Here is a 20,710-nt window from a genome sequence, read left to right as displayed (position 1 = left end):
GCCCAGCTTTCTGCTCCCTCCCCTGCTACCGACCATACCCCATCCCACCCCTCCCCCACCAAACCTGTGCCTCTGCTTGTGCCAGTTCTTCTACCTGGAAACAGTTCTTCCCAACTCTGGTTGTTGGCCTCCTCTTAATCAGCCTTCCTAGCCTTTCACAAAACTTTTACCTATTTTCTTCAGTAGGAACGATTTTTCCCTCATTTGAAATCTTAGAGTGATTTGTTTATCTAATTTTCTCTGTACCACACTAGGTGATACAGAGAATAGCCCTATTGGATGCTTCCTTCCCCCCATGAATCATCTCTGAAGATCCTCATGAAGCTTTTTGCTCAATCATGATGGTTGTTGCTTTTTCCAGAGCCTTAAGAAGGGATCTACTCTGGTTGGAAATTGATTATCCAATTAAATTTGATTTTCAAAATGGCTCAGTGCTCTGTTTTCCAATCAACCGTGCTCAGCGAAAAAGGAATCCATTGCCCAAAATATTTAGAACACACTCTGTATTTTCTTCTGGTAGTTCCTAATGCACAAACTCATACTGAAGACTCTGAGAGCTTGGCTTTGTTAACTCTAGCAATTTTCAACTTTACTTGATCACATAACACTCATTTCATAGTTTTCCTTTTAACTTTTCAAAAATTTACCTGAGACTAATTGGACAAATACTGACTTAGGATTTCTATTTCTTTACTGTTGTTAATACCTTCATTCTAGAGTGACAAAAGGTATCAGTAAATATAAATAAAGAGCTATATTGCCAGGACAATCTGGTGGAAATGTGGATATCTGGGACTTCTCAACTCTTACTATGTAGGTGATCATCGGCTCTTTCTTTACAGCAAAATTTTATGAAAGTATCATTTACCCTTGGATTTGAACCCAGATTACTGTTTTTTTGAACTATGAGAATTGTAAACACAGAATTAGATATGGTTCACTAGACAAAACTCTCTACATATTAATTAACTTTATTTTCTTCTTTTCTCTCTTCTCATCCTCTCTCCCCTTCCTTCCTCTCTTCCCTTCCTCTTTCTCTTTCTTTTCCTCCCTCCCTTTTTCTTCATCCTTTTCTTTCCTTCCCTTCCCTTCCTTTTCCTTTCCTTTCCTTTCCTTCCTTGTTTCTTCTTTTCCTTCAGTCTAAATTGTACCAATAATCTACAGACTATCTGAAAGTATTTCCAGCTGAAAACCCTGTACAATGTCCAGATGAGCAGTTGGGATTCATCAAATTATCTGAGAGTTTCAAAATTAGTTGGATAGTGTTGATGACAAAGAAAGCCTGTGATGAGGTTATAAATCCTTGTGCACCTATTATAAAGCATTTTCAAAACTGGTGAACAAGGGTGGCAATCAGGGTAACTGAGTGCACAGAATTTGGAGTCCTAGTGGATTTATTACATCCAACAAAATAGTGTTCTTGGGCAAGTTACTGTAACTTTCTGAGCCTCAGTTTGCTCAGCTATGATATGAAGATACCGTGTCTCCCTGAAAAGAAGACGTAACCGGAAAATAAGCCGTAGCATGATTTTTCAGGATGACATACCCTGAACATAAGCCCTAATGCGTCTTTTGGAGCAAACTTTAATATAAGACCTGGTCTTATTTTCAGGGAAACACGGTACTAATAGTACCTTGCAAGGTTTCTGTGAGGTTTAGTGGGTATAGTGGTTAATAGAATGCTTAGCATATTTAAGTACTTAACACGGTTCACTGTTAATAAGAAATAACATAGACTTTCATTTCAGCTGTCTCTGATACAAAGCAATCTGAAAAAAAATTGATGTCATATTAGCCATCTAAAGCTAAAAAAGCAAACTACATTTCCCAGAATCCCCTTCTTTGTGTGATTCTGGATTAAAATTGGCCAAAAGAGGAACTTACATGAGATTTAAAAGGCAAAATGGAAGCAGCAACCATTAACCTGAAGGTCTTTTTGCATCAGATGCAGCAAAAGAGGCTTAGGTGCTTGGCAGGTTCCAGTTAGCCTCTGCTCTCTTGAGCTCCATACCCATATCTTCTTCCTAACTATTGGTCCTATTGACCAACAGCAAGATTGGCTGTGGACGTACAAAGGAGGAAGCTATACAGAGGCAAGAGCATCCCACAGACACCTGTACAAATTAAACTTTCACAGTCATACTTATCTGGCTGTGTCTGGCTGCTCAGACTGGTTGGTGATGTTTCTGATGCTCCAACTCCTCTTCTGGACCTTCCCCAGCTCCTCCTGCCATTGTGTGAATTCAAATCCATCATCCCATAAAACTCCAACACTGTTCTGCTGATGGAATCACGACAATTACTGGGACAAGAACAAAATTTTAAAAATTGAACCTAGAATGAGTTCTCTGATCTGACTAGACTTAAAAGGTATTAGGGACCCTGTTTTCTGTAGTAAGTGGGACCGTGGTCATCCTCAGCATACAGTGGCAAAATGAATATTTAAATTCTCACATGTAGTCACCTGGAGTGACGCGCCTATAGAAAGCAGGGCTCTGAGTTACCAAGTAGCGGCTGCATTAGAATGTTTTCATAGAAACAAAGAGAATAATGACTGAGGTTGATTCATTGCTTCTAAACAGGACAGAGAACTTCGAGAAATTGAATAATAAGACTGGGGTTTTATAGGCCTAGCTCAAGGTCTACGTTGGGACCCAGACAGGTCACATGACTATCTTAAAATAAAACCCTTTTAACTCTACCGCTGATGTTCCACCCTCTGTCATGTCTTCTAAATCCATATCCAGATTCAAGTCCTGGAAGGTTGAAGGGGGCCAGGCAAAAACGGTCACTTGTGAGGTGGTACCATACATACCAAAGGAATTGCAAGATTTCACTAATTCATATTTACTGAAACCCAACGTATGTTTAGATGTTTTTCTTAAGAGTGTTGTATTAGGATGATAGGAATACAATGTTGAATTAGACTAGATGTATTTGATATGGGTTCACTAGCTAAGGATTCTGGATTGAAAGTGTTAGTTCATATGGCTTGGAATAATTCTCACAATTTATGTGGACACTGGACCTGAGGGTGACTTACACTGAATGAAGTTGAGACGCCAAAACTTCCATTTTGCGATGTAGTACAAAGGAAGGTATACAAAGGTTTCGGGAAGTTGGCTTTACTATGACAGATGTGCTCACTCACCTGTTACATATATCCCCTAAGAGTGTCCAGAGGGCATTCCCTTCACCAGGGTTTTGAAAAATAAACTAGTGAAGGCAGCATTGGAATCCTTAAAGAACTCTGGAGTGGCTATTCTCGGAAAGCCAGGAGTGACACTGAGAAATGCGGCCATCGAACGGGACTTCTTGAATTTAATGAGAATATGGCATTCCAGAAGGGCAGGAACCAAATGACGGCACTTCACTGCCAGAGACCACATAAGTACGGTTATCATAAAGGGCAGTAGAGTCAAAGGGGTAAAAGGAATGTTTTGACCTGTAAAGATTTTGGGTATTGGCTAATTGATCAGGGAGTCGAGGACTAAAATATATCTCTAGGCTTAGTGAACAGAAGTCTGACTGCACTCACCACAGCGGAGAACTGCATCTGTTGATCAAGTTCCATAGGAGAGCATGTTCACAGATCCAGAACTCTTTGATGAAGGCGAGGCTAGATTTCCTTGAGGAAGGATTCTGCTACACTGTCCAAAATTCATAGTGTTAATCTGCTTCCTAGTCTTTCCTGATGGGAACTGTATATTGGTGGAAAGGGAAATAATCAGACTCTTTGATGATTACCGGATTGCTGGCTCTAAACTAATTCCTCGGGACCCTAAATTGCCACTGTAGTCCCACAGTCAGAGGAAGAGCTTATGGAAGTCAGAAAATTTAATCAAGCTTTGGCTTAAATTTGTCTCATAGTGGACCCAAGAGCCTTTGGACCCACCCCACAGTAATTTTTCTAATTCTGGAAGGTATTGTTTGAAATAGACATACTCAGAAGAGTATGGGTGGTGAACACACGATACAGTATACAGATATCCCATTATAAAGTTGTACACCTGAAATTTACATAATGTTATTAACCAATGTTATCCTAATAATAAAAAACAACAACAAAAAACAGCAACTGGCCAAACCCCTGACCCCCTTGTTGTTGGAATGAGGGTTTTTATGACAGCAATGCCCATGGAAGCCGCCAGAACATGAAGAAAGCCAGATGATACCTGCACATGCAGTGGGTTGTATTACAGGTGAGGGATGCCAATGTATGGAATCCGAAACTTTTGTAATGAGAAATAAGTATGTCTGCCCTTTGCTCCAAAGAAAGACACTAACTTTATCTTCCAAGGCTGTTCTCTGCACAAACATCCCTTAGAAGATATTCCAGAACAAAAGCAGACAGTGCCAAGACATGTGGAAATATGAGAGACCTAAGAAGAATTGCCTCCCAACAGGAAATTTCACATATTTTATTGAAAAATCTAAGAAATCATGTGAATCATGTACAATATTTTCTCACAAGAAAAAAATTTAAGTTGGTTTTTTAACGTTTCACAGAATTGTAAAACTTTAATTTTTAAAAAGAAAAAACACAATGAAACTACCACAGTGTTATCAGCTTTTTGTTTTTCCTTGTTTCTAGGGAAAAGGCTGAAAAATAGTCAGTAAATTTTCTCATTATGATTTCTGAGGCTAAGTACTCTATTCTTTTAAAATCTGCTAAAAAGATACAAGGAAATGGGTGGATCAATGATTTTTTTGTTCAAAATATTTAGAAAAGCTAAAATCTAATGACAGCATGTTAAAATAATACACATTTTTGTAGGATGTTACCCTTTCTATAACGGTTTCTCTACACTATATCAACAGTGCAATGGTGATTCAGTGTAAATCATTACAGTGTTTCATTGTTACAATACTTGTGTTCAAGTACATGTTCATGAACATGATCAAAGTCTCTATTTTGACTTTTTCCTTTCCATTATTAAAATAAGGCTATAATTACAGTAGAAATTTTCCTATGGATGTCTCTAAATCTGAACCAAATTCATAATACATTCTCTAAAATCCTGTTAACACTATGAGGTTTGTTCTGTTTACACATCTGCAGATTAGAAAAAAATGGGCTAATTCTGCATCAGGACACCCAAATACAAAAATGATTTCTCTCCATAGATAGCTACACTATATGCTAAATTAGTATACATTCTGCATAACTCAGTGATATTAGTGGGGAGAGAGTAGCACCTTAGAGACAGCCCTAAATTTTTTTTAAAAAAATGTTTTTTTAAAGCTTAATGATCTTAGTGGTTTTTTTTTTTTTCCTTTTTCTTTTTCTTCTGGTAACTGGATCCAACTTATTCATATAAAATTACTTATGAAGCCATATAGTATAAATCAAAATGTTTGTATTACCAAAACAAACACCATCTTGGATGTTTGGCAGGCCCCCAAAATAAATTAATTTGATTAAATTATATGTAATCTGATAATATTTGGTCTGAAAAACATGCTAGTGTGTGTGTTTATAAATAATGTCATTGCAAAGAGCTGTGAGCCAGCCAGGCTGCCAGAGGTCAACTCTTCTGCTGCAGCTTTTGGGCGTAGAAGTCCCTGCACGTCTCACAGCAGCGCTGATACCACCGCATGTCCTGACACAGGTTCTTCTCGCGTATCACTCGGCAGTACACAGGCCACTGATCGCCCAGGCACTTGAAAGTCAGAGCAGCTGTAAAGCGGAACAAAGGAAACTCAATACACGCAGGTATACCAGATGTCCCGAGTAGAAGCAACCAGCAATCATGGAAATGGTGGATGTGTACACTCATTTCGACACATTCATAGTATTACCTTCTGGAACTTAAAAGACAGAGATACACTCACAAACACAAACATGCACACAGCCCTTATAACAAAGGAGTAAAGGGAATGAATGTTCTCATTTATGAGCTTTTATAGGCTTATTAAAGATAGATTTCCCAACCTCAATGAGTTGGTCTGCTAATAGCTTTTAAGGTTCAATTTTACAGCTTTCATTTAAGTTTCTTTTGGATTTCTAGTTGAGAGGATCACAAAGAAAAATAAATATGTTTGATATATCTATCTTTATGGGAATAAAATTTAGTCAGTATTGTCATGGATGAAATTGGAAAGAAATAGCAAAACAAAAATAAGCTCACACATTTCAGATCCCTCATTTCCTAGATAGCAGACGCATCTAACTGGGATATCAGACATCTTTTGAATCAAAGTTGATTATTACAGGTGACTGAAATTTATAGCAATAAAGTGTTTAGAATGAGAACTAGATATAAAAGATTTGGTCATGTAAATCTAGCTTCAGGTTTTCCAAAGAAATAGTGTGCCCTAGCATGTATAATAAAAGTCAGTCCTGCTACAATTCTTTCTTTTGCCACTATTCTAATATGATTTATTATTTTACTTTTAAAAACCTTAGATTTTCCAACCACTGTGCTTCTGTGTTTGGGGATATACCTTCAAGGAAAAAATAAACAGAGAAAATGTAATTTTAATCAAATTCTTTTAGTCCCTTATTTTCTGCCACACTTCAAGAAGGACTCTGAGTAATTGTCGGAGAAAGAGATTACGTTGTTTTGAATGCATGGATTTAGCGTATTTGCTCTAGGATTGCGTAACTTTTTGACTTAATTTGAACTGATTATTTCTTAGAAATGTTCATTATTTGGCTTGAAAAAGAGAATTTCTGTATTTGCATGAAGAACCAAAGTTTTCCATAAGATTGAATCTTATGCCTGGAAAATGATAACAATTTATGATTAAATTGTTCCCCTGGAGATTATATGCACAGATTAAAACTAAAGGTGTTAAACATAAATTAACCCAATAACAGCCAGATAGCAGTGCTGTTAAAAGCCACTTGTTTACACAGAAATAAAGGCTTATTTATTTATGAATATTTATTATGCAAGTACAGGCTATATTTACTTAAAATACATACTTGTATTCTATTTCTTCATGATGGACTAGATTGAATAACAGGAATTGAGAAAATATATGAATGCATTGTAGAACATAAAAACGATGCAAATCAATGTTACTAGTATTTATTTGTATTTAATACTATGTCCTTAAATATGAAAAAAGTGATACTTCTTGTTTGGTGGTGTAGATCCATGCACCCATTCTTCTTGAAAGTCATACCTTACTCTATGTCTCTCTAAAGGATACTTTGTACCCAGGATCACAAAGAAGGCTATTAACAATGGAGACATCTAAGGTATATACTATAACCTCACCTTTCTACTATACGTTATCTTACTTGAAAGTTCTGCCACGGGACTGGTCAGAACCCAAAATATGGTTACAGCCTTAAGTCCTTTGTAAGACAACCCTGGGTCATACACCCAGGGCCTGGCTCTGAGTAGACAGTTTCAGGAATCAAAATAGTTTAGTCTTTAGGATTTTGTACCCACTTGGCCATTTGGACTAAACCATAGTTAAGTAATGTTAATTTAGTCAGAACCATATGAATGAGGATACATTTATAACTACATTTTAAAGTGGTTTGTAAAATAGAAGAAGCCATGTGTATTTCCATACTTCTCAAAACCATCCCTTTCATGGTCAGCTTACCCAGCCTGGGTGATGTTATGGTATTTACGTTTATCTTCTCATTGCAGGGCTGAAGGTGGCATGGCCTGTATGCTGCAGGTTTTTCTGAAGAAAAACATTCATTTCCATGTCTTCCTGTGATCTTATGCATGCACTGGATAACACGGGACTGCATTCCTTTGCCACAGGTAATTGAGCACTGGGAGAGACACAAGCCTTGTTAAAAGTCCTTTTTCCATTTCTTTTTTTCTAGACTGCGAGCCACCTTCTCCCTATATTTCTTAAAATTGAGCATGAGCCACAACATCCAGAGTTGATGCAAAACATGGGTGAGAAGTGTTGATGCTCATAACTTGGCCATAAAGTTGTCTGTGTCCTCTGGCTGACCTAAGGCAGAGCTTGGGGCAACGAAGGGCGTAGGTGAGTAAAGACGGTTAGAGAAAGGCAGAGAGTATGAGTGGGAGTGAAGACAGTGACTGATACCAGTACACGGGGCAGACAGTTTTTAAAGTTCTAATATCTAGTTTGCCACAAATACTTCACTATTTTTTAATTCAGTCATTGACGCTCAAGAGTTAGCACATGGAGCTGGATCCTGTTAGAGTCTTGCCATCTACTCATCCACTGCATTTGCTTTGGCCTTAAAATGTTCATCAACGATACCAACATGGCTCCTCAACCCGATGTGCTATTGAAATGACTGCTATTCGGTGGCAGATTACATGACATCTAATATTGTGCTAATAAAAGTATTTGATAACCTGGATTTTTCTAATAAAATACCCTTTTAATGGATTCCTTGTATTTCAGCAAAATGTAGTTTGTCTTCATTTGTAACAGAATTTGCAAAGAGCCTATTCAATGTACAATGATCTTTTACTAGAGAAATTTCTTGGGTCCACACATATCACTATTTAATTTTTTACACAAATAAGCTAGTGCTTATTTGACTGAGAAAACACAATGATTTTATGGTATCACAATGACACGTACAAGAGGGAACATGCTTGTGTTGTTGAAAATAATGACTTATTTATGTCATATTCTTTTCTAGATGGTAAAGATTTAGCCATACTTGACTGTTTTCTAAATTCTTTAGAGCTCTTTTGTAAAGAGATGATCTCAGTGTATTCTAATCAAAAATTGGTAAATACATTATGATTGTCACCTTTTAGATATACAGGCATAAGGTTTGTAACGTTTTTATTTTCCCTTTGTGCTTTACCAAGTCAGAATTAGGACTGCACCCTTTACTATCAATTCTTGCTTTACTGTTATCATGGGTCCCAGCTCTTCTTATTTTCACTTGCACAAGCAACATTCTACACAAACCCTTGTCATGTCAAGCCTAGTCTACTACTGTTTGCTTTGTCTTTAGTCCCCAGCCTTACAATCAACCCCACATATTAATACTGAATACGTATTCTTTCAAAATTGCTTCACATATATAATCTCCTGGGATAAAAATCTTTGGTTATTGAGTCCATTGCCTACAAGATAAAGCCCAGTGTCCCAGAATCTCCAGACTGGCATTTATCTAACCCCTCAACCTTATTTTCCACCCTTCACTTTAGGAATCATTTGCTCTATTATAAACTAATCACGCCCATGCAATTTCTATTCTCACACCTACAACTGTGTAGATAGTATTACTCCTTTCCAAAAGATTGGCTGCTTTCCAAAGCACAATCTTGAATCCACTCCCTCCATGAAGTATTTCATAATTATCCCAACTTCTTATGCATATTTATGGTTTAAAAGCATGTATCCATATATCTAAGGCTATCTCTTAGAATCACTTGGAAAAAAATTGTTTTTTAATTATAGAGTTTAAGGCCTAGAATTTCTAAGTCAATAAACTCAGATGGGGTACGGGAATATGCAGGTTTTTTTTAAAAAGTATTGAGGTAAGTCTGTTACGTAGCCTGAGTTGGAAACTACTGGTCCATAGTATGTGTTCTGTATTTAACACAGACCAATTTGTATTATTTCTTATATTTGATTAATATCTTTTAATGCATCTAGTCTTTTTCTTCAGGTAGATGGTAAATCTCTCAAAAGGCTTGTCATGTCACCTTCAATAAGATAACCTACATGTCAGGTATGAAAATAGCTTACTAAGAATAATGGAATTTTATGTGCATGACATTATATGAATCGACTCTCCAGATAATTGATCATTTAACATTTTATTCTGTAAATATTTCTGCACAATACCTTCTTTGTATATAATGACTTCTTAGCTTTCTGCCAATAGCAGATGAAGGAGCAACAACTGGAATGTTACATCCCTTTAAATCTGATTTTTTTTCTCATTAACCTTTACAAGATCTGAATGTTTACAGTTCAGTTTAAGCTTTATTATAACTTAAAACTATTAGAGGAGTAACTATTTGACATGGCATTTCTTCCTTGAAAGCATCTTAATACTACTCTATAGAATGGATATAATTATATAAATATATCCATTTATATAATATATAATTTATATATTATTTATATATTATATAAATTATAATTATATAGCCATCATGCTTCTTACCAAAACATTTTCAGGAAAATTAAAAATAATTAAACTAAAAATTTTAAGGGGGTAAGGTAATACAGAAAAATATCATTCTAGCATCTATTCCTAAAATTTCTGTAGATCTTGAAAGTAATCACAATATTTGAGAAACCAAAAGACTAACAGAAGTTTTATAATAGATGAACTCATTATGATGCAATAGCAAAGGTTCTCATCATGTGTCAACAAAGCCCAGGAATCAGTCACAGACTATTCTTGATACTTTTGATTAATCTTATATTAACTCCAAAGCATATGAGCAAACCAAAGTAACACATCATTTTCCAGGACTATAAAAAAATTAAGCAAAGTAACTATAGACATATGATAACTCAGAATACATAATTTTAGCAGATAATGGCTGAATAGAGTCTTTCATACAAATTTGGAAAATTTAAGAGAAAAAAAATGTTAGTTGCTTTCCTTAAGTAAGTTAAATTTTGTCACTTGTATTTGGAAATAACCTGGAAATAAAAATAGTATCCAGGAAATAATGAAAGTTCTAGAATTCATTTAACTAAACAGTCTCATTTTTGACTTTGAAACTAATAAAATAAACTTTATTATGGAATATGGAGTTAAAAAACCCAATAGCCTTAGAATCTGGTTTTCATTAGAACACATTAATAATAAAAATATCAAGCTCTTACTAGTAATTATTTTCTTTATAAGATGTATTTTGGAAAAACTTTTATTACAAATGTGTGAAAAATGAACAGATATTTGAAATGGAACAATTGAAATCCCAAGGTATCTCCTAAACTATCTCTTTATTATAGAGGATACTACTAAATAACTGGATATTTTCTCAAATCACATCACTATGATTAAAGATAGACATTAAAAGAACAAGCCAGGATAATTCTGACCTTGAAAGGAGGAGACCTGGGCTCTACTATTGTCCCTAGCAACTACTTTACCTGGGACTTATTTTTTCATTTTTTGTAAGCAAGGCACTGGAGTGGATCATAGCAACACTTTCAGGTCAAAATTACTAAGAAAGTAAAAATTCCAAATATCTAATTATTAAAAGTTACTCTGGTCCAGCAAGTTTTAAGTGGTGAAGCTATGTAATAGCAAAGATTCTAATTTCGTTATCTAATTATTCACTGTATCACTCAACAATGGTATGACAGAAATTCCACTAAATGAAGTCTCAAAATACAGTTTGCTTGAATGTCTCAGAATATTCATTTATGGGTTTTTCAAATATTTATTGATTACCCATTATGTTCAGGATCCTGTGCAGAAAATAAAAACAGAAATTATTAATATTATGGAGCTGGTATTTTATTCAATACACATGATCACAAAACACAATGATATAAAGTAGCACAATAGACTTCCATGAAAGGCCAAAGTGCTAAACTGTCAACATCAATTTATCAGCCGTTGTAAGCAAACACAGGGTGTACCAGATGACTTGCCAATGATCTTTCTTTTATAAGTTAGGAAAGTTTCCAAACTAAAGTATTTTAAAAAGAGAGACTTGCACTGTCTGACAAATATGCTGTTCCCCAAACAGTTTTGTTATTGCCTTGAGGGACCTTTGAAACAAAGTACCCCATGAAACAATTTCAGGAACTAGAAGCCTTTATTTCTAAACAGCAAACACAATTTTAATGCCCCAGCTTTATCAGAGTAAAAAGGAAACAGTAATCTTTACAACAAACTTGAACATCTTAAAAAATTGCTCATATGATTTTGGAGTTAAAAACAGGTTTTTGATAGAGATAACATGGCACAAGGAAAACCAATGTTGCTCCTGCTTCCCCCAAAAAAATGTTGAGCCTCTACATCTTTTAAAATGAAATTTGTTTTATTGACTTAGTGATATTCATCATTTCAATCTCCCCGAGAAACGCATGACCTTCCCTGAACTTGGGCACACATGAGTAATATTTTTACATAATATTGCTGTAGATTTCTCTTATAATGGAATAAATCCTCCCTTGACCTAGGACATTAGAGACAATTTCTAAGACTGTATTAAATTATGTCTATGCTGTAGCTAGCATGCCAAATATTGAACATAGTAAGGGAAATTTTCTCAGTAATTCAAAGAGTTTGGATTATCAAAATTAGAGAAAGTTCAGTAAATGAGAATCACGAATACAAATGGTAGCAAATCAACAGGAAAAAGGCTTTATCCTCTTTCAAAATGAGATAGACATTATAGAACCGTATAATCATTTTCATTGTCCAAAACTTCATTTTTCTTTTGTCATTCTTATACCAAGTAATCAGAGCTGACTGACATTATTTGACCTGAGAAAATTGTATCTAGATAAACTAACTGAAGGGGAACCATCTGGGGACATATAAGCAATATCCAAGTTGGTGAAAATGCACAGTGCGCTATACAGGAATTAACTCAGATGTTTATATTTTTCTAAAAATGGCCAAGGATGCTCTGGTGATAGATATAGATGTGAACTCTTGGAAAGTATTATTGAACAAGTTAGATGATAGCACTCAGTGGGCAAGGTTTGCCAGTGCTGGTAAAGACAGGTTAAGATACCAGAATGATTTGGCAAATTGATGGATTGGCTTCATCAAACAAATGAGAGAAAATTTTTTCAAAATGCAGAGGGAAAAAAAAACACCACAAAAATTCTTAACAAATTCTTAACTGTGGCATTTCATAGAAACAAAGGGATGAAATGAACTCTGAACGGCTGTGAAGTCCATCTAATGGACAAGCCTAGGTCAGGAATTCTTTCTTCCATTATAAAGGTTGAGTAGTGAGACACTGCCCTAAAAGTAAATTGCAGGAAGAAAGTGACCATGGAAATTTCATTCCTGACAGTATTATCTATGGCATTAATAGACAGCGTTGCTAAAATCTTGATTTAATACTTTGGGAAATATGTAAACACTTAATGGAAGGTGTTCAAGCAAAGGCCATATCCCTAGACAATTTATTGATGTTACTATTTCAGGTTCAAGGGCAGTGAGTGTGTGCTGTTAAATAACTGTGGCCTGATGAAATTAAGTTTTTAAGTCTAATATGATTGACGCATTGAGGATAATTAGGTCTTAATTAGCACAATGGCATAAATAAGTTTCGATGGAACAAATACTACATATAAGAGTGTACTCTGTTGCTAAATGTTCATTATTTTATATAGAAATGTTCCTTTTATGATTTGAATATGTTTATTAAGAATCTGCATCTTTTAAAAATAATCTACATGTATTGTTCCCAAAAGTTTCTGTGAATGCCAGTATGCTTAAAACCATAAATACTAGTGATGATTGTGAGCCTGCTGTGTAATATATTGACATGAGTAAAACATGTTTAATTCAAAGAAAAAGGGTGACACAGGCCAATAAAAGTCATCTACAAATTTACAAAGTGTACAAATGAGGGGGGAGTATAGCCACCATGATTTCAGGAGGGTCTCAAGGTTTGTCCATAGTACCACTTGACTCTACTTTTGCAAAGTATAAAGTTCTCTCTCTGTCACTGGAAATTCATGAATCACGTAGAAATTTCCATAATGGCTCATGGTATAATCTACCTAGTCCCATGTCTATCAAATTCAGCAAAGGACATTCTTGTCCTTTGTCTTCTTGTCCAAGAAGTAACCTACCGGTACACACTTGTGGACAACTTAATTTCACTTAAGAACCCTTTATAAGTGGAATATCCACAAATATCTCTATTCTCCTATTTGGAGAGGAGACACTCATTCTTTCCACTTATCTCTGATTATTGTTAGCGCTTCTGTGCTCTATGGGTGCTGATATCAAACAGACTTATTCCATATACGTGATCTTGAACATGGAGGTAAAAAAAAGATTTCTGCATCTACTCTTAGGTATTGGGATTCTATGGTAAAATGCCAAACTTTAAAATTAGTGGTTAAATGTTTGTTTCTACCTTTCTTTTCAGGACTTCAGAATAGTTACATAAATTAAAATTTTGGTGTTAGTGAGTTGTTTGTTACTCTGAATATTGAGATAACTTAGTTTTGGGGACCAACTAGGACATTAAGGTATAATGCATTTGTAGACTTAGGTTAAATAATCAACTAGTTTGCCAGTGAGTTTATGGAACTATTAATCTGTGCATGTTAAACTGTAAAAGTCTTCGAGCTCTAAGTCTTGTAAAATGTCCTCTTAAACATTACAAACCAAAGAGGCAGAAAACCCAATAGTAAAAATACATACTACTATCAGGAATTTTTTGGAATTTTGTGGATTCATAAACATAACTAAACTAATATTGGTCTGCTTTTGAATTCCTGAAAAAAAAACAAATTTCAGTGTATTTAAGGGTTAAAAATAATAATTCTCACACTTGGCCAGCACAGATATTACCCGAGATTCCTTCCTTCCAGACTGTGCCAAAGATATATATTTTGGAGAGAATGTGTATTCTCCAGGCCAACAGCTAAGAAAGGCTCGGTAATGCTTTACTCATTTCCAGCTGGCCTCTGTAAGAAATAGGAATTCCTAAATTAAGAGAAAATTGTCACTGGCAAACATAGTTCAAAAAATTTTTTGACCAACATAATAGACAATCATGCAGAACCTGATATAATCTGTAATGATCAGTGTCAATCTATAACAAGGTTGACAGCACAACTTGAATAATTTGTCTTTGGGAATAAATGGATTATTCCAAAGTGGTTTTAACAAGAGTGAGGTAGCACTCACAGTGGAGACTGGACCTCATAAGGAAACTAAATGATGACTTCTACTGGAAATTATTAGCGCAGCATTCCTATTCATTTATGTGTATGTTTGGCAGTTCCATCTTTCAACTTTTTAATAAAGTGAGTGTGAAACAAACATACTAAGGAACAAAAGTTAGGTTTGTTTTTTAAGATTTGCTATTTATTTGGGTCCGTGTTTCGGCGTCTTTTAAAAGTAGTTCATCTGCTTTATTTAACACGTGGGTATTTGGAATTGAACCTATTTCTGGAGGTCAGACATTTGAGGTTTTTTTTTTTTTCATATGTGTTTAATTAATTCATCGTTTGTTTCTACAAACTATTTTTGTTTCTTTAATGAAAACATTTGCATATAGTTATAACAAATCAAGAAAATGTGTGTGGCAAAATCAAGCAGATTGCTTATGAATGATTTAGCAGAAACTGAATATGTCATGAAAGGGCTGTCAAAATAACCGAAAAATCATTTTTATATCAAAGTACACATTGATTACCACAATGATGGAAGAAAACAAGAGATGTTTTGCATTAAGAAGCAATTAATAAACACAAAGTCTTGGGTACATGTGCAATTCGGCCAGTACTCAGCCTACGATTCATGGGGTGCTGCTGAGGTGAAAGAAGGACTATCAAGACATTTCTGTTTTATCACCATCCTTCCTGGGAAACATCTTCTCACCACGGACAACTGTTGGGAATGAGAGTGATTGAACTTCCTTTTCAAATAAAATACTTTCCAGGTCTAGTCCAACAATTCTGTGTCAAAACGGATCAGATCCTTCTGTGGCCATGTTGGAGAAGTGTGTGTTTTGTTTTGTTTGAATACATAAAGTCTTGATTTAAAATAGCACAGAGAACATTATGTAGCTACCTTTAGCTTATTCCAACCCAAAATGAAGAACGTATTTGCCAGTTCGCAGAGAAAAACTGGTAAGTATGCTTTGCTCCTACCCACTGCTTTACTTCTATGTTAGATAATTGTTATCTAACCTGATGGCAGGTATTCCAGCTAAAGGATTCACGAAATGCAAAGGAGGGCTGCCAGCTTCCTTGGAGCACGTTTTTGGCTTCAATAGCATGTTATTCAAATAAGGGTGGATATACTTTATTTTAAAACATCACATTTTTAAGTATAATAGTTTGATTTACCATACAGGAAAATGTCAGGACGGTCATGTGTTTACATAAAATTATATTGGTTAGTTTAATTTTCCCAGAGAAAAACAAGCTACGTAGTTACTAATTCTTTTGTAGTAAAATGTATGAAACATTGTAGTTGTTACAGAATTAGATTCAGAAAAATGAAATGGATCAAAAGAAAGGAAATACAGTGCTTAGATGTATCACACATTTTTTTTTTGTTTACTTGATGAAAAACGTTAGCAGTCATTTATTTAATAAGCATCACTACATGTAGTGCAATGTTCTGGTCACTTAGATTTATGAGCAGGGTGAAGGGGTTAAGCCATTCATAATGAAACAGCAACAATATAAGGCAATACATAATTAATTAAGAAAAAGTAATGTCAGTAAGTGAAAACAAATTCTGCCATTTATTGGGGAAGCCCTTCAAAAAATTAAGGCATGTGAGCTGGTCTTTAAAGGACTTGGATAATTGGAAGAAGCATATTCCAGGCAAAGAGAACTGTATAAACACAGACACGAAGAGTGTAGAAGCACAAACTGCTCAGGCCTGAGCCTAGTCGAGACACTAAATTAATGAGAATGATGAGACATTTCTCAATAGGTAGGTTAGGACCAGAAAACGGAAAGCTGGGAATTCCAGAGTGTCTGGTAGTGGACAGCACAGCCGTGGGGAACTCTCTGGAAGTATTTGCAGTCATCCCTATGAGTGGATGATCTGAAATAGGAGGAGAAGGGGGTCAGAGAGCACATTATAAATTGCTACGCTACTCCTTGTGAAAACATAAGAAGGACAACAGTATTACATCGGGAATAAAGAACAACTGAGGCAAAACCCTACTTTTAGTGTATAGAAGAAGGGCCAAGGATAGCATCTAGCCTGGGTCAATGGGAAGATGATATTGACATTTTTCCAGAAAAAGGAAATTGGGAGTAGGATATGGATTAAGGAAATAAAATGAGGAATTTTCTTTGAAATATACAAAATTTGAGGAACTGGCGGAATACATATGGCAGAGTCCTAGGGTAGCTGAAATTTAAGTTGAGAATAAAGATGCAGGCCCCCCTCAACTCCCTCCTGCTCAGCCCCATTTCATCAAACTTTCTTAAAATTACTTTCTTCTCCTGTTTTTCACAATTTCCCTCCTGTTCCTTTGAATACCTCTTTCCCAGTCGAATTGCTAGCAGTTGCTTTTTGTCTCACATGCCTGTAAAGGGAGTTCTTTAAGGATGCAGCTTTTCTTCGCTACCTACACTGCCTCCACAGGCACACGTACACGTTAAAAATTTAAACATCAAAATTTGGTGTTTCATGACTCCAAAATTTCTATTTTCATCCCAGTCCTCTCCTCTGAGCTACCAACTAGACACAAGTGTGTAACTCTTTTATGGGCACATGAAAACATGGCCCAAAACAGAATTCGTAATCTTTCCCCGCTAACTTGATTCTTGTCTAGGGTTTCCTATCTCGTATCACAGAATCAGCATCCATACAAGTTGTTCAGACCGGAAAGCTAACCTGGGAGTCCTTTTTAACACGTCAACACCTCCTTCTTTCTCACCTCCCCCAAAGATAATCAACGCCAGTTCTGTTCATTGTAACCTCATAACAATTTCTCAAAGCCATTTCTCCCCATCTCTACTGACAAGACAATATGAATAGTCAACATTTATATAGTGACTACATATCTGACACTATGCTAATTATTTCCTTTGGATTCATTTATTTATTTGAACAGAATAGCCAGAATTCAAACCCAATACAATCTGACTCCACACACCGAGATATCTTACGTCTTAAAGTCCCAAATCCTCTCCCTTCCCTAATTCTCTAAGATGCTCTCACCACCTCTCTATATCTACAGCATGAATTATTTTTGAAATTACTGCCTGAAAAAATTGTATTAAGAAAGTCTAGTTTTCTTTTAATTTCATACAGAAGCTGTTAACCAGCTTATAAAATTAAAAGTAATATATGGATATGACAGTATTATGAGCACAGAAGGTCCTTCCCTCCAATGTTAATTCAAATAAACTGGTTTTTGTATATCTGTGCAGAAAATTTTTAGTGTGTATACAAAGAATATATGTAAATAACTGTAATCCCACTATATAACTCTTCTGCCTAACATTTACTTACTCAATAGTGCGTCTTGGTGAAATTTCCTCATCAGCATGCATTTACAAATATATTTTAAAAACTAGAGCATTCCACTGTTTGAATTTCTCATTATGATTTACATAACTAGTCAATGGATATATGGATTGCTTCCAAATTTGTGTTGTTCCGAACAAGGCTGCAATGAGCATTTTATAAGTACGGTTAGCAAATGATGTAAGAATGTCTGTAAGGGAAATCTTTGGCAATAGAATTGTTGAGTTCAAGAATGCGTGCGTTTCAAAATGAGATATCATTTGTTTTTACTTATCAAATTGGTAAAAAAAGTTTGATAACATCTAACCTTAGAAGTACTACGGGGAAACAGATACGTGGAAGCAATTGGACAGAACTGAGCAGAATATACTCCTTTTATATGGCGCTTTCTGGTTGCTCCACTGCATCCTGCAACCCACTTCTCATTGCCCCTCTGGGCCCTGAAGTCGTGTGTGTGTGTGTGTGTGTGTGTGTTTCTAAACATGTTTGTTAGTTTTATTTATTATGCTATATAGACTTGTACATATTCTGTATATAGTGCACAAGGTTATAGATTTATATTTTTCTAATCCATTCTGCTATTTGTGTTTTGTCTCCTAAGGTAGGTCCTTCATTTTAAGTAGCTCAAAATACTTTTCCTTGAACTATGCACACCACTGACATTGGATCATTACTTTTACTTGCACAGTTAGAGCATTTTGAAGTTCACAGACCTATCGTTGCTTTCGCACACTTTACAAATGTGGGGATGGAGACTCGGGGGCTAAGAACGGGTCCTCTGCATCCAAGATTGATGCTGGTTGTGCACCTTGGCTGTGCAAAAGCTGGAGTGCCACCCAGTCAAGCGGAAGCAGCTGGGATGTGTTTGTTGAAACAATTTTCCCTTTCATGACATTTGCATCCAAAGACCTGTATGATGCCTCTTTAACTGGCTGGTCATTGCATATTTTCCTTGCATTTTTAGCATGTCTTTCTCTGGGTTTCCTGGTGATCTGGTACTGTCTCTCTCTGAATATCCTCTGGTATTTGATGAACATACATTTCACTACATTTCAGTAAAAAGCACTCAATGCTAAGACTACTGATTCTAATTTGATAACATTCTTATCAAATTTCACGACACTTTTAATATGAAAAAATCTCCCTCCTTCATGATGTCCAATGTCCTCAAAGTGAGTTTTGACATGCTCCACCCCCTATAAATAACATCAAGAGTAATGTTTAACTCAATCACATTTATTTACTGAATTACTTTCAGGTTTTATATACAAGGTGAAATTGTAGTTATCCTGGTGTGCAGCATAGGATCACTGATAGTATTACTTTAAGAGTCTAGTGATTCTTCAAGGATCTATTAAGAAGATAGTATTATTAAGCCCTGTGGATTTTTTCCAAAAAATTTCTCTTTCGTTTTACGATTCAAAGAATGTTAAACACATGTTCTTACATCTGCATTTATAATATAATTCTACATGTATATGCACATATGATATATACATTATATATACATATACACATATGCATACCCATACACACACATATAGAAAGACGGGGGGGGGAGGGAGGGGAGAGAGAGAGCGAGAGAGAGAGATAGAGAGAAACTACTGCGATTTCTCTAAATTATATATTTTTTTCTAGATAGAAAACATAGTATGTGTACCTCATTCTTTTGAATCTAATATATTTCTTTTATGTTCAATCATGCCAGCCAAATGTATTTGACTACACTGAGTAATTAGAACATTGAGAAAATTCAATTTTTAAAATATATCTGGGGCAATAATATGACTCTCAAGAGGTCTTTAAAAATAAAAATGATAGCAATGCAAAAAAAAGTTCCACTCTCTGGAAGTGCAGAGACAGAGGCAAAAAAAAATTTGATAGTCAACAGGTTGGGGATTTTGTGCGTGATTTAGGAGAGCTGTATTCTCCAGACAGAATGGTGAGTAGCACATTCTGTAAATGTTCAGTGGATGTATTTAAAGAAAATAGTAAAAAGTTTTTCTTGAGGAAAATGATCCTATATATCATTGAGTAATTTCTTTAGTGTGAACAGTTTATTCATGGACAAGTGAGTTTTCAAATAAATGTCCCTATGATGTAAATGATGTCTTATATAGGATAACTTGGGATAGGTTTCTTCAATGTCCAAATGTTTAAAACCATGCCCACAATCTTTGATTTATATAATTCATTGATCAAACTATGATGGAACTTCAGTGTGATACATTCCTATTTGTTTATGAAGTAGCTGCTCATACTTTCCTCTTATGAAATTATTTATAGTTATAAAAATGATAAGCAGTTATTTTTTGCCTAATATCAATATCTGTAGACACAATCAGAACACAATTCTGAATAGAAATGGATAACCAATCTCAAGAACAGTTTTTTAGTTTATAGATAATTTCAGTGTGGCTTCAGTCTATAATTTTCTCTCATTTGAAAAAAAAAATATATTTACAAAACTTTGAAATTGGAATAATCTAATGTAAGCTTCCCCAATGTATATTACACTAAAAAACTAGCTCTGCAAAAGTGATCTTTAATAAAGGGGAAAAAAAAGAATACTCTAGTCTCTCTTTGGGATTTATCAAGTACAGAAGAATGGTAAAGGAT

General features: G+C 35.3%; 1 protein-coding gene across 3 annotated transcripts in view; it reads right to left on the bottom strand.

The window, feature by feature from the left end:
- Positions 1-4,406: 4,406 nt before the first annotated feature.
- ADAMTS19 (ADAM metallopeptidase with thrombospondin type 1 motif 19) overlaps positions 4,407-20,710 on the bottom strand; it is a 232,549-nt gene continuing 216,245 nt past the window's right edge. For all 3 annotated transcript variants that reach the window (XM_088798593.1, XM_088798594.1, XM_019756011.3), the window contains 2 exons: positions 7,567-7,744; positions 4,407-5,680 (listed from right to left, as the gene is read on the bottom strand). In XM_088798593.1, the coding sequence (XP_088654719.1) occupies positions 5,529-5,680; positions 7,567-7,744 (330 nt within the window). In that variant the 3' untranslated portion in view covers positions 4,407-5,528. The remainder of the gene's footprint in view (positions 5,681-7,566; positions 7,745-20,710) is intronic.

This window comes from Rhinolophus sinicus, chromosome 5 (assembly GCF_057876585.1).
Source record: "Rhinolophus sinicus isolate RSI-liver-muscle chromosome 5, RSI-T2T, whole genome shotgun sequence".
In the NCBI taxonomy this organism is placed as follows: Eukaryota; Metazoa; Chordata; class Mammalia; order Chiroptera; family Rhinolophidae; genus Rhinolophus; species Rhinolophus sinicus.
Note: the sequence above shows the minus strand (reverse complement) of the source record. Positions and strands in the feature narration are given on the sequence as shown.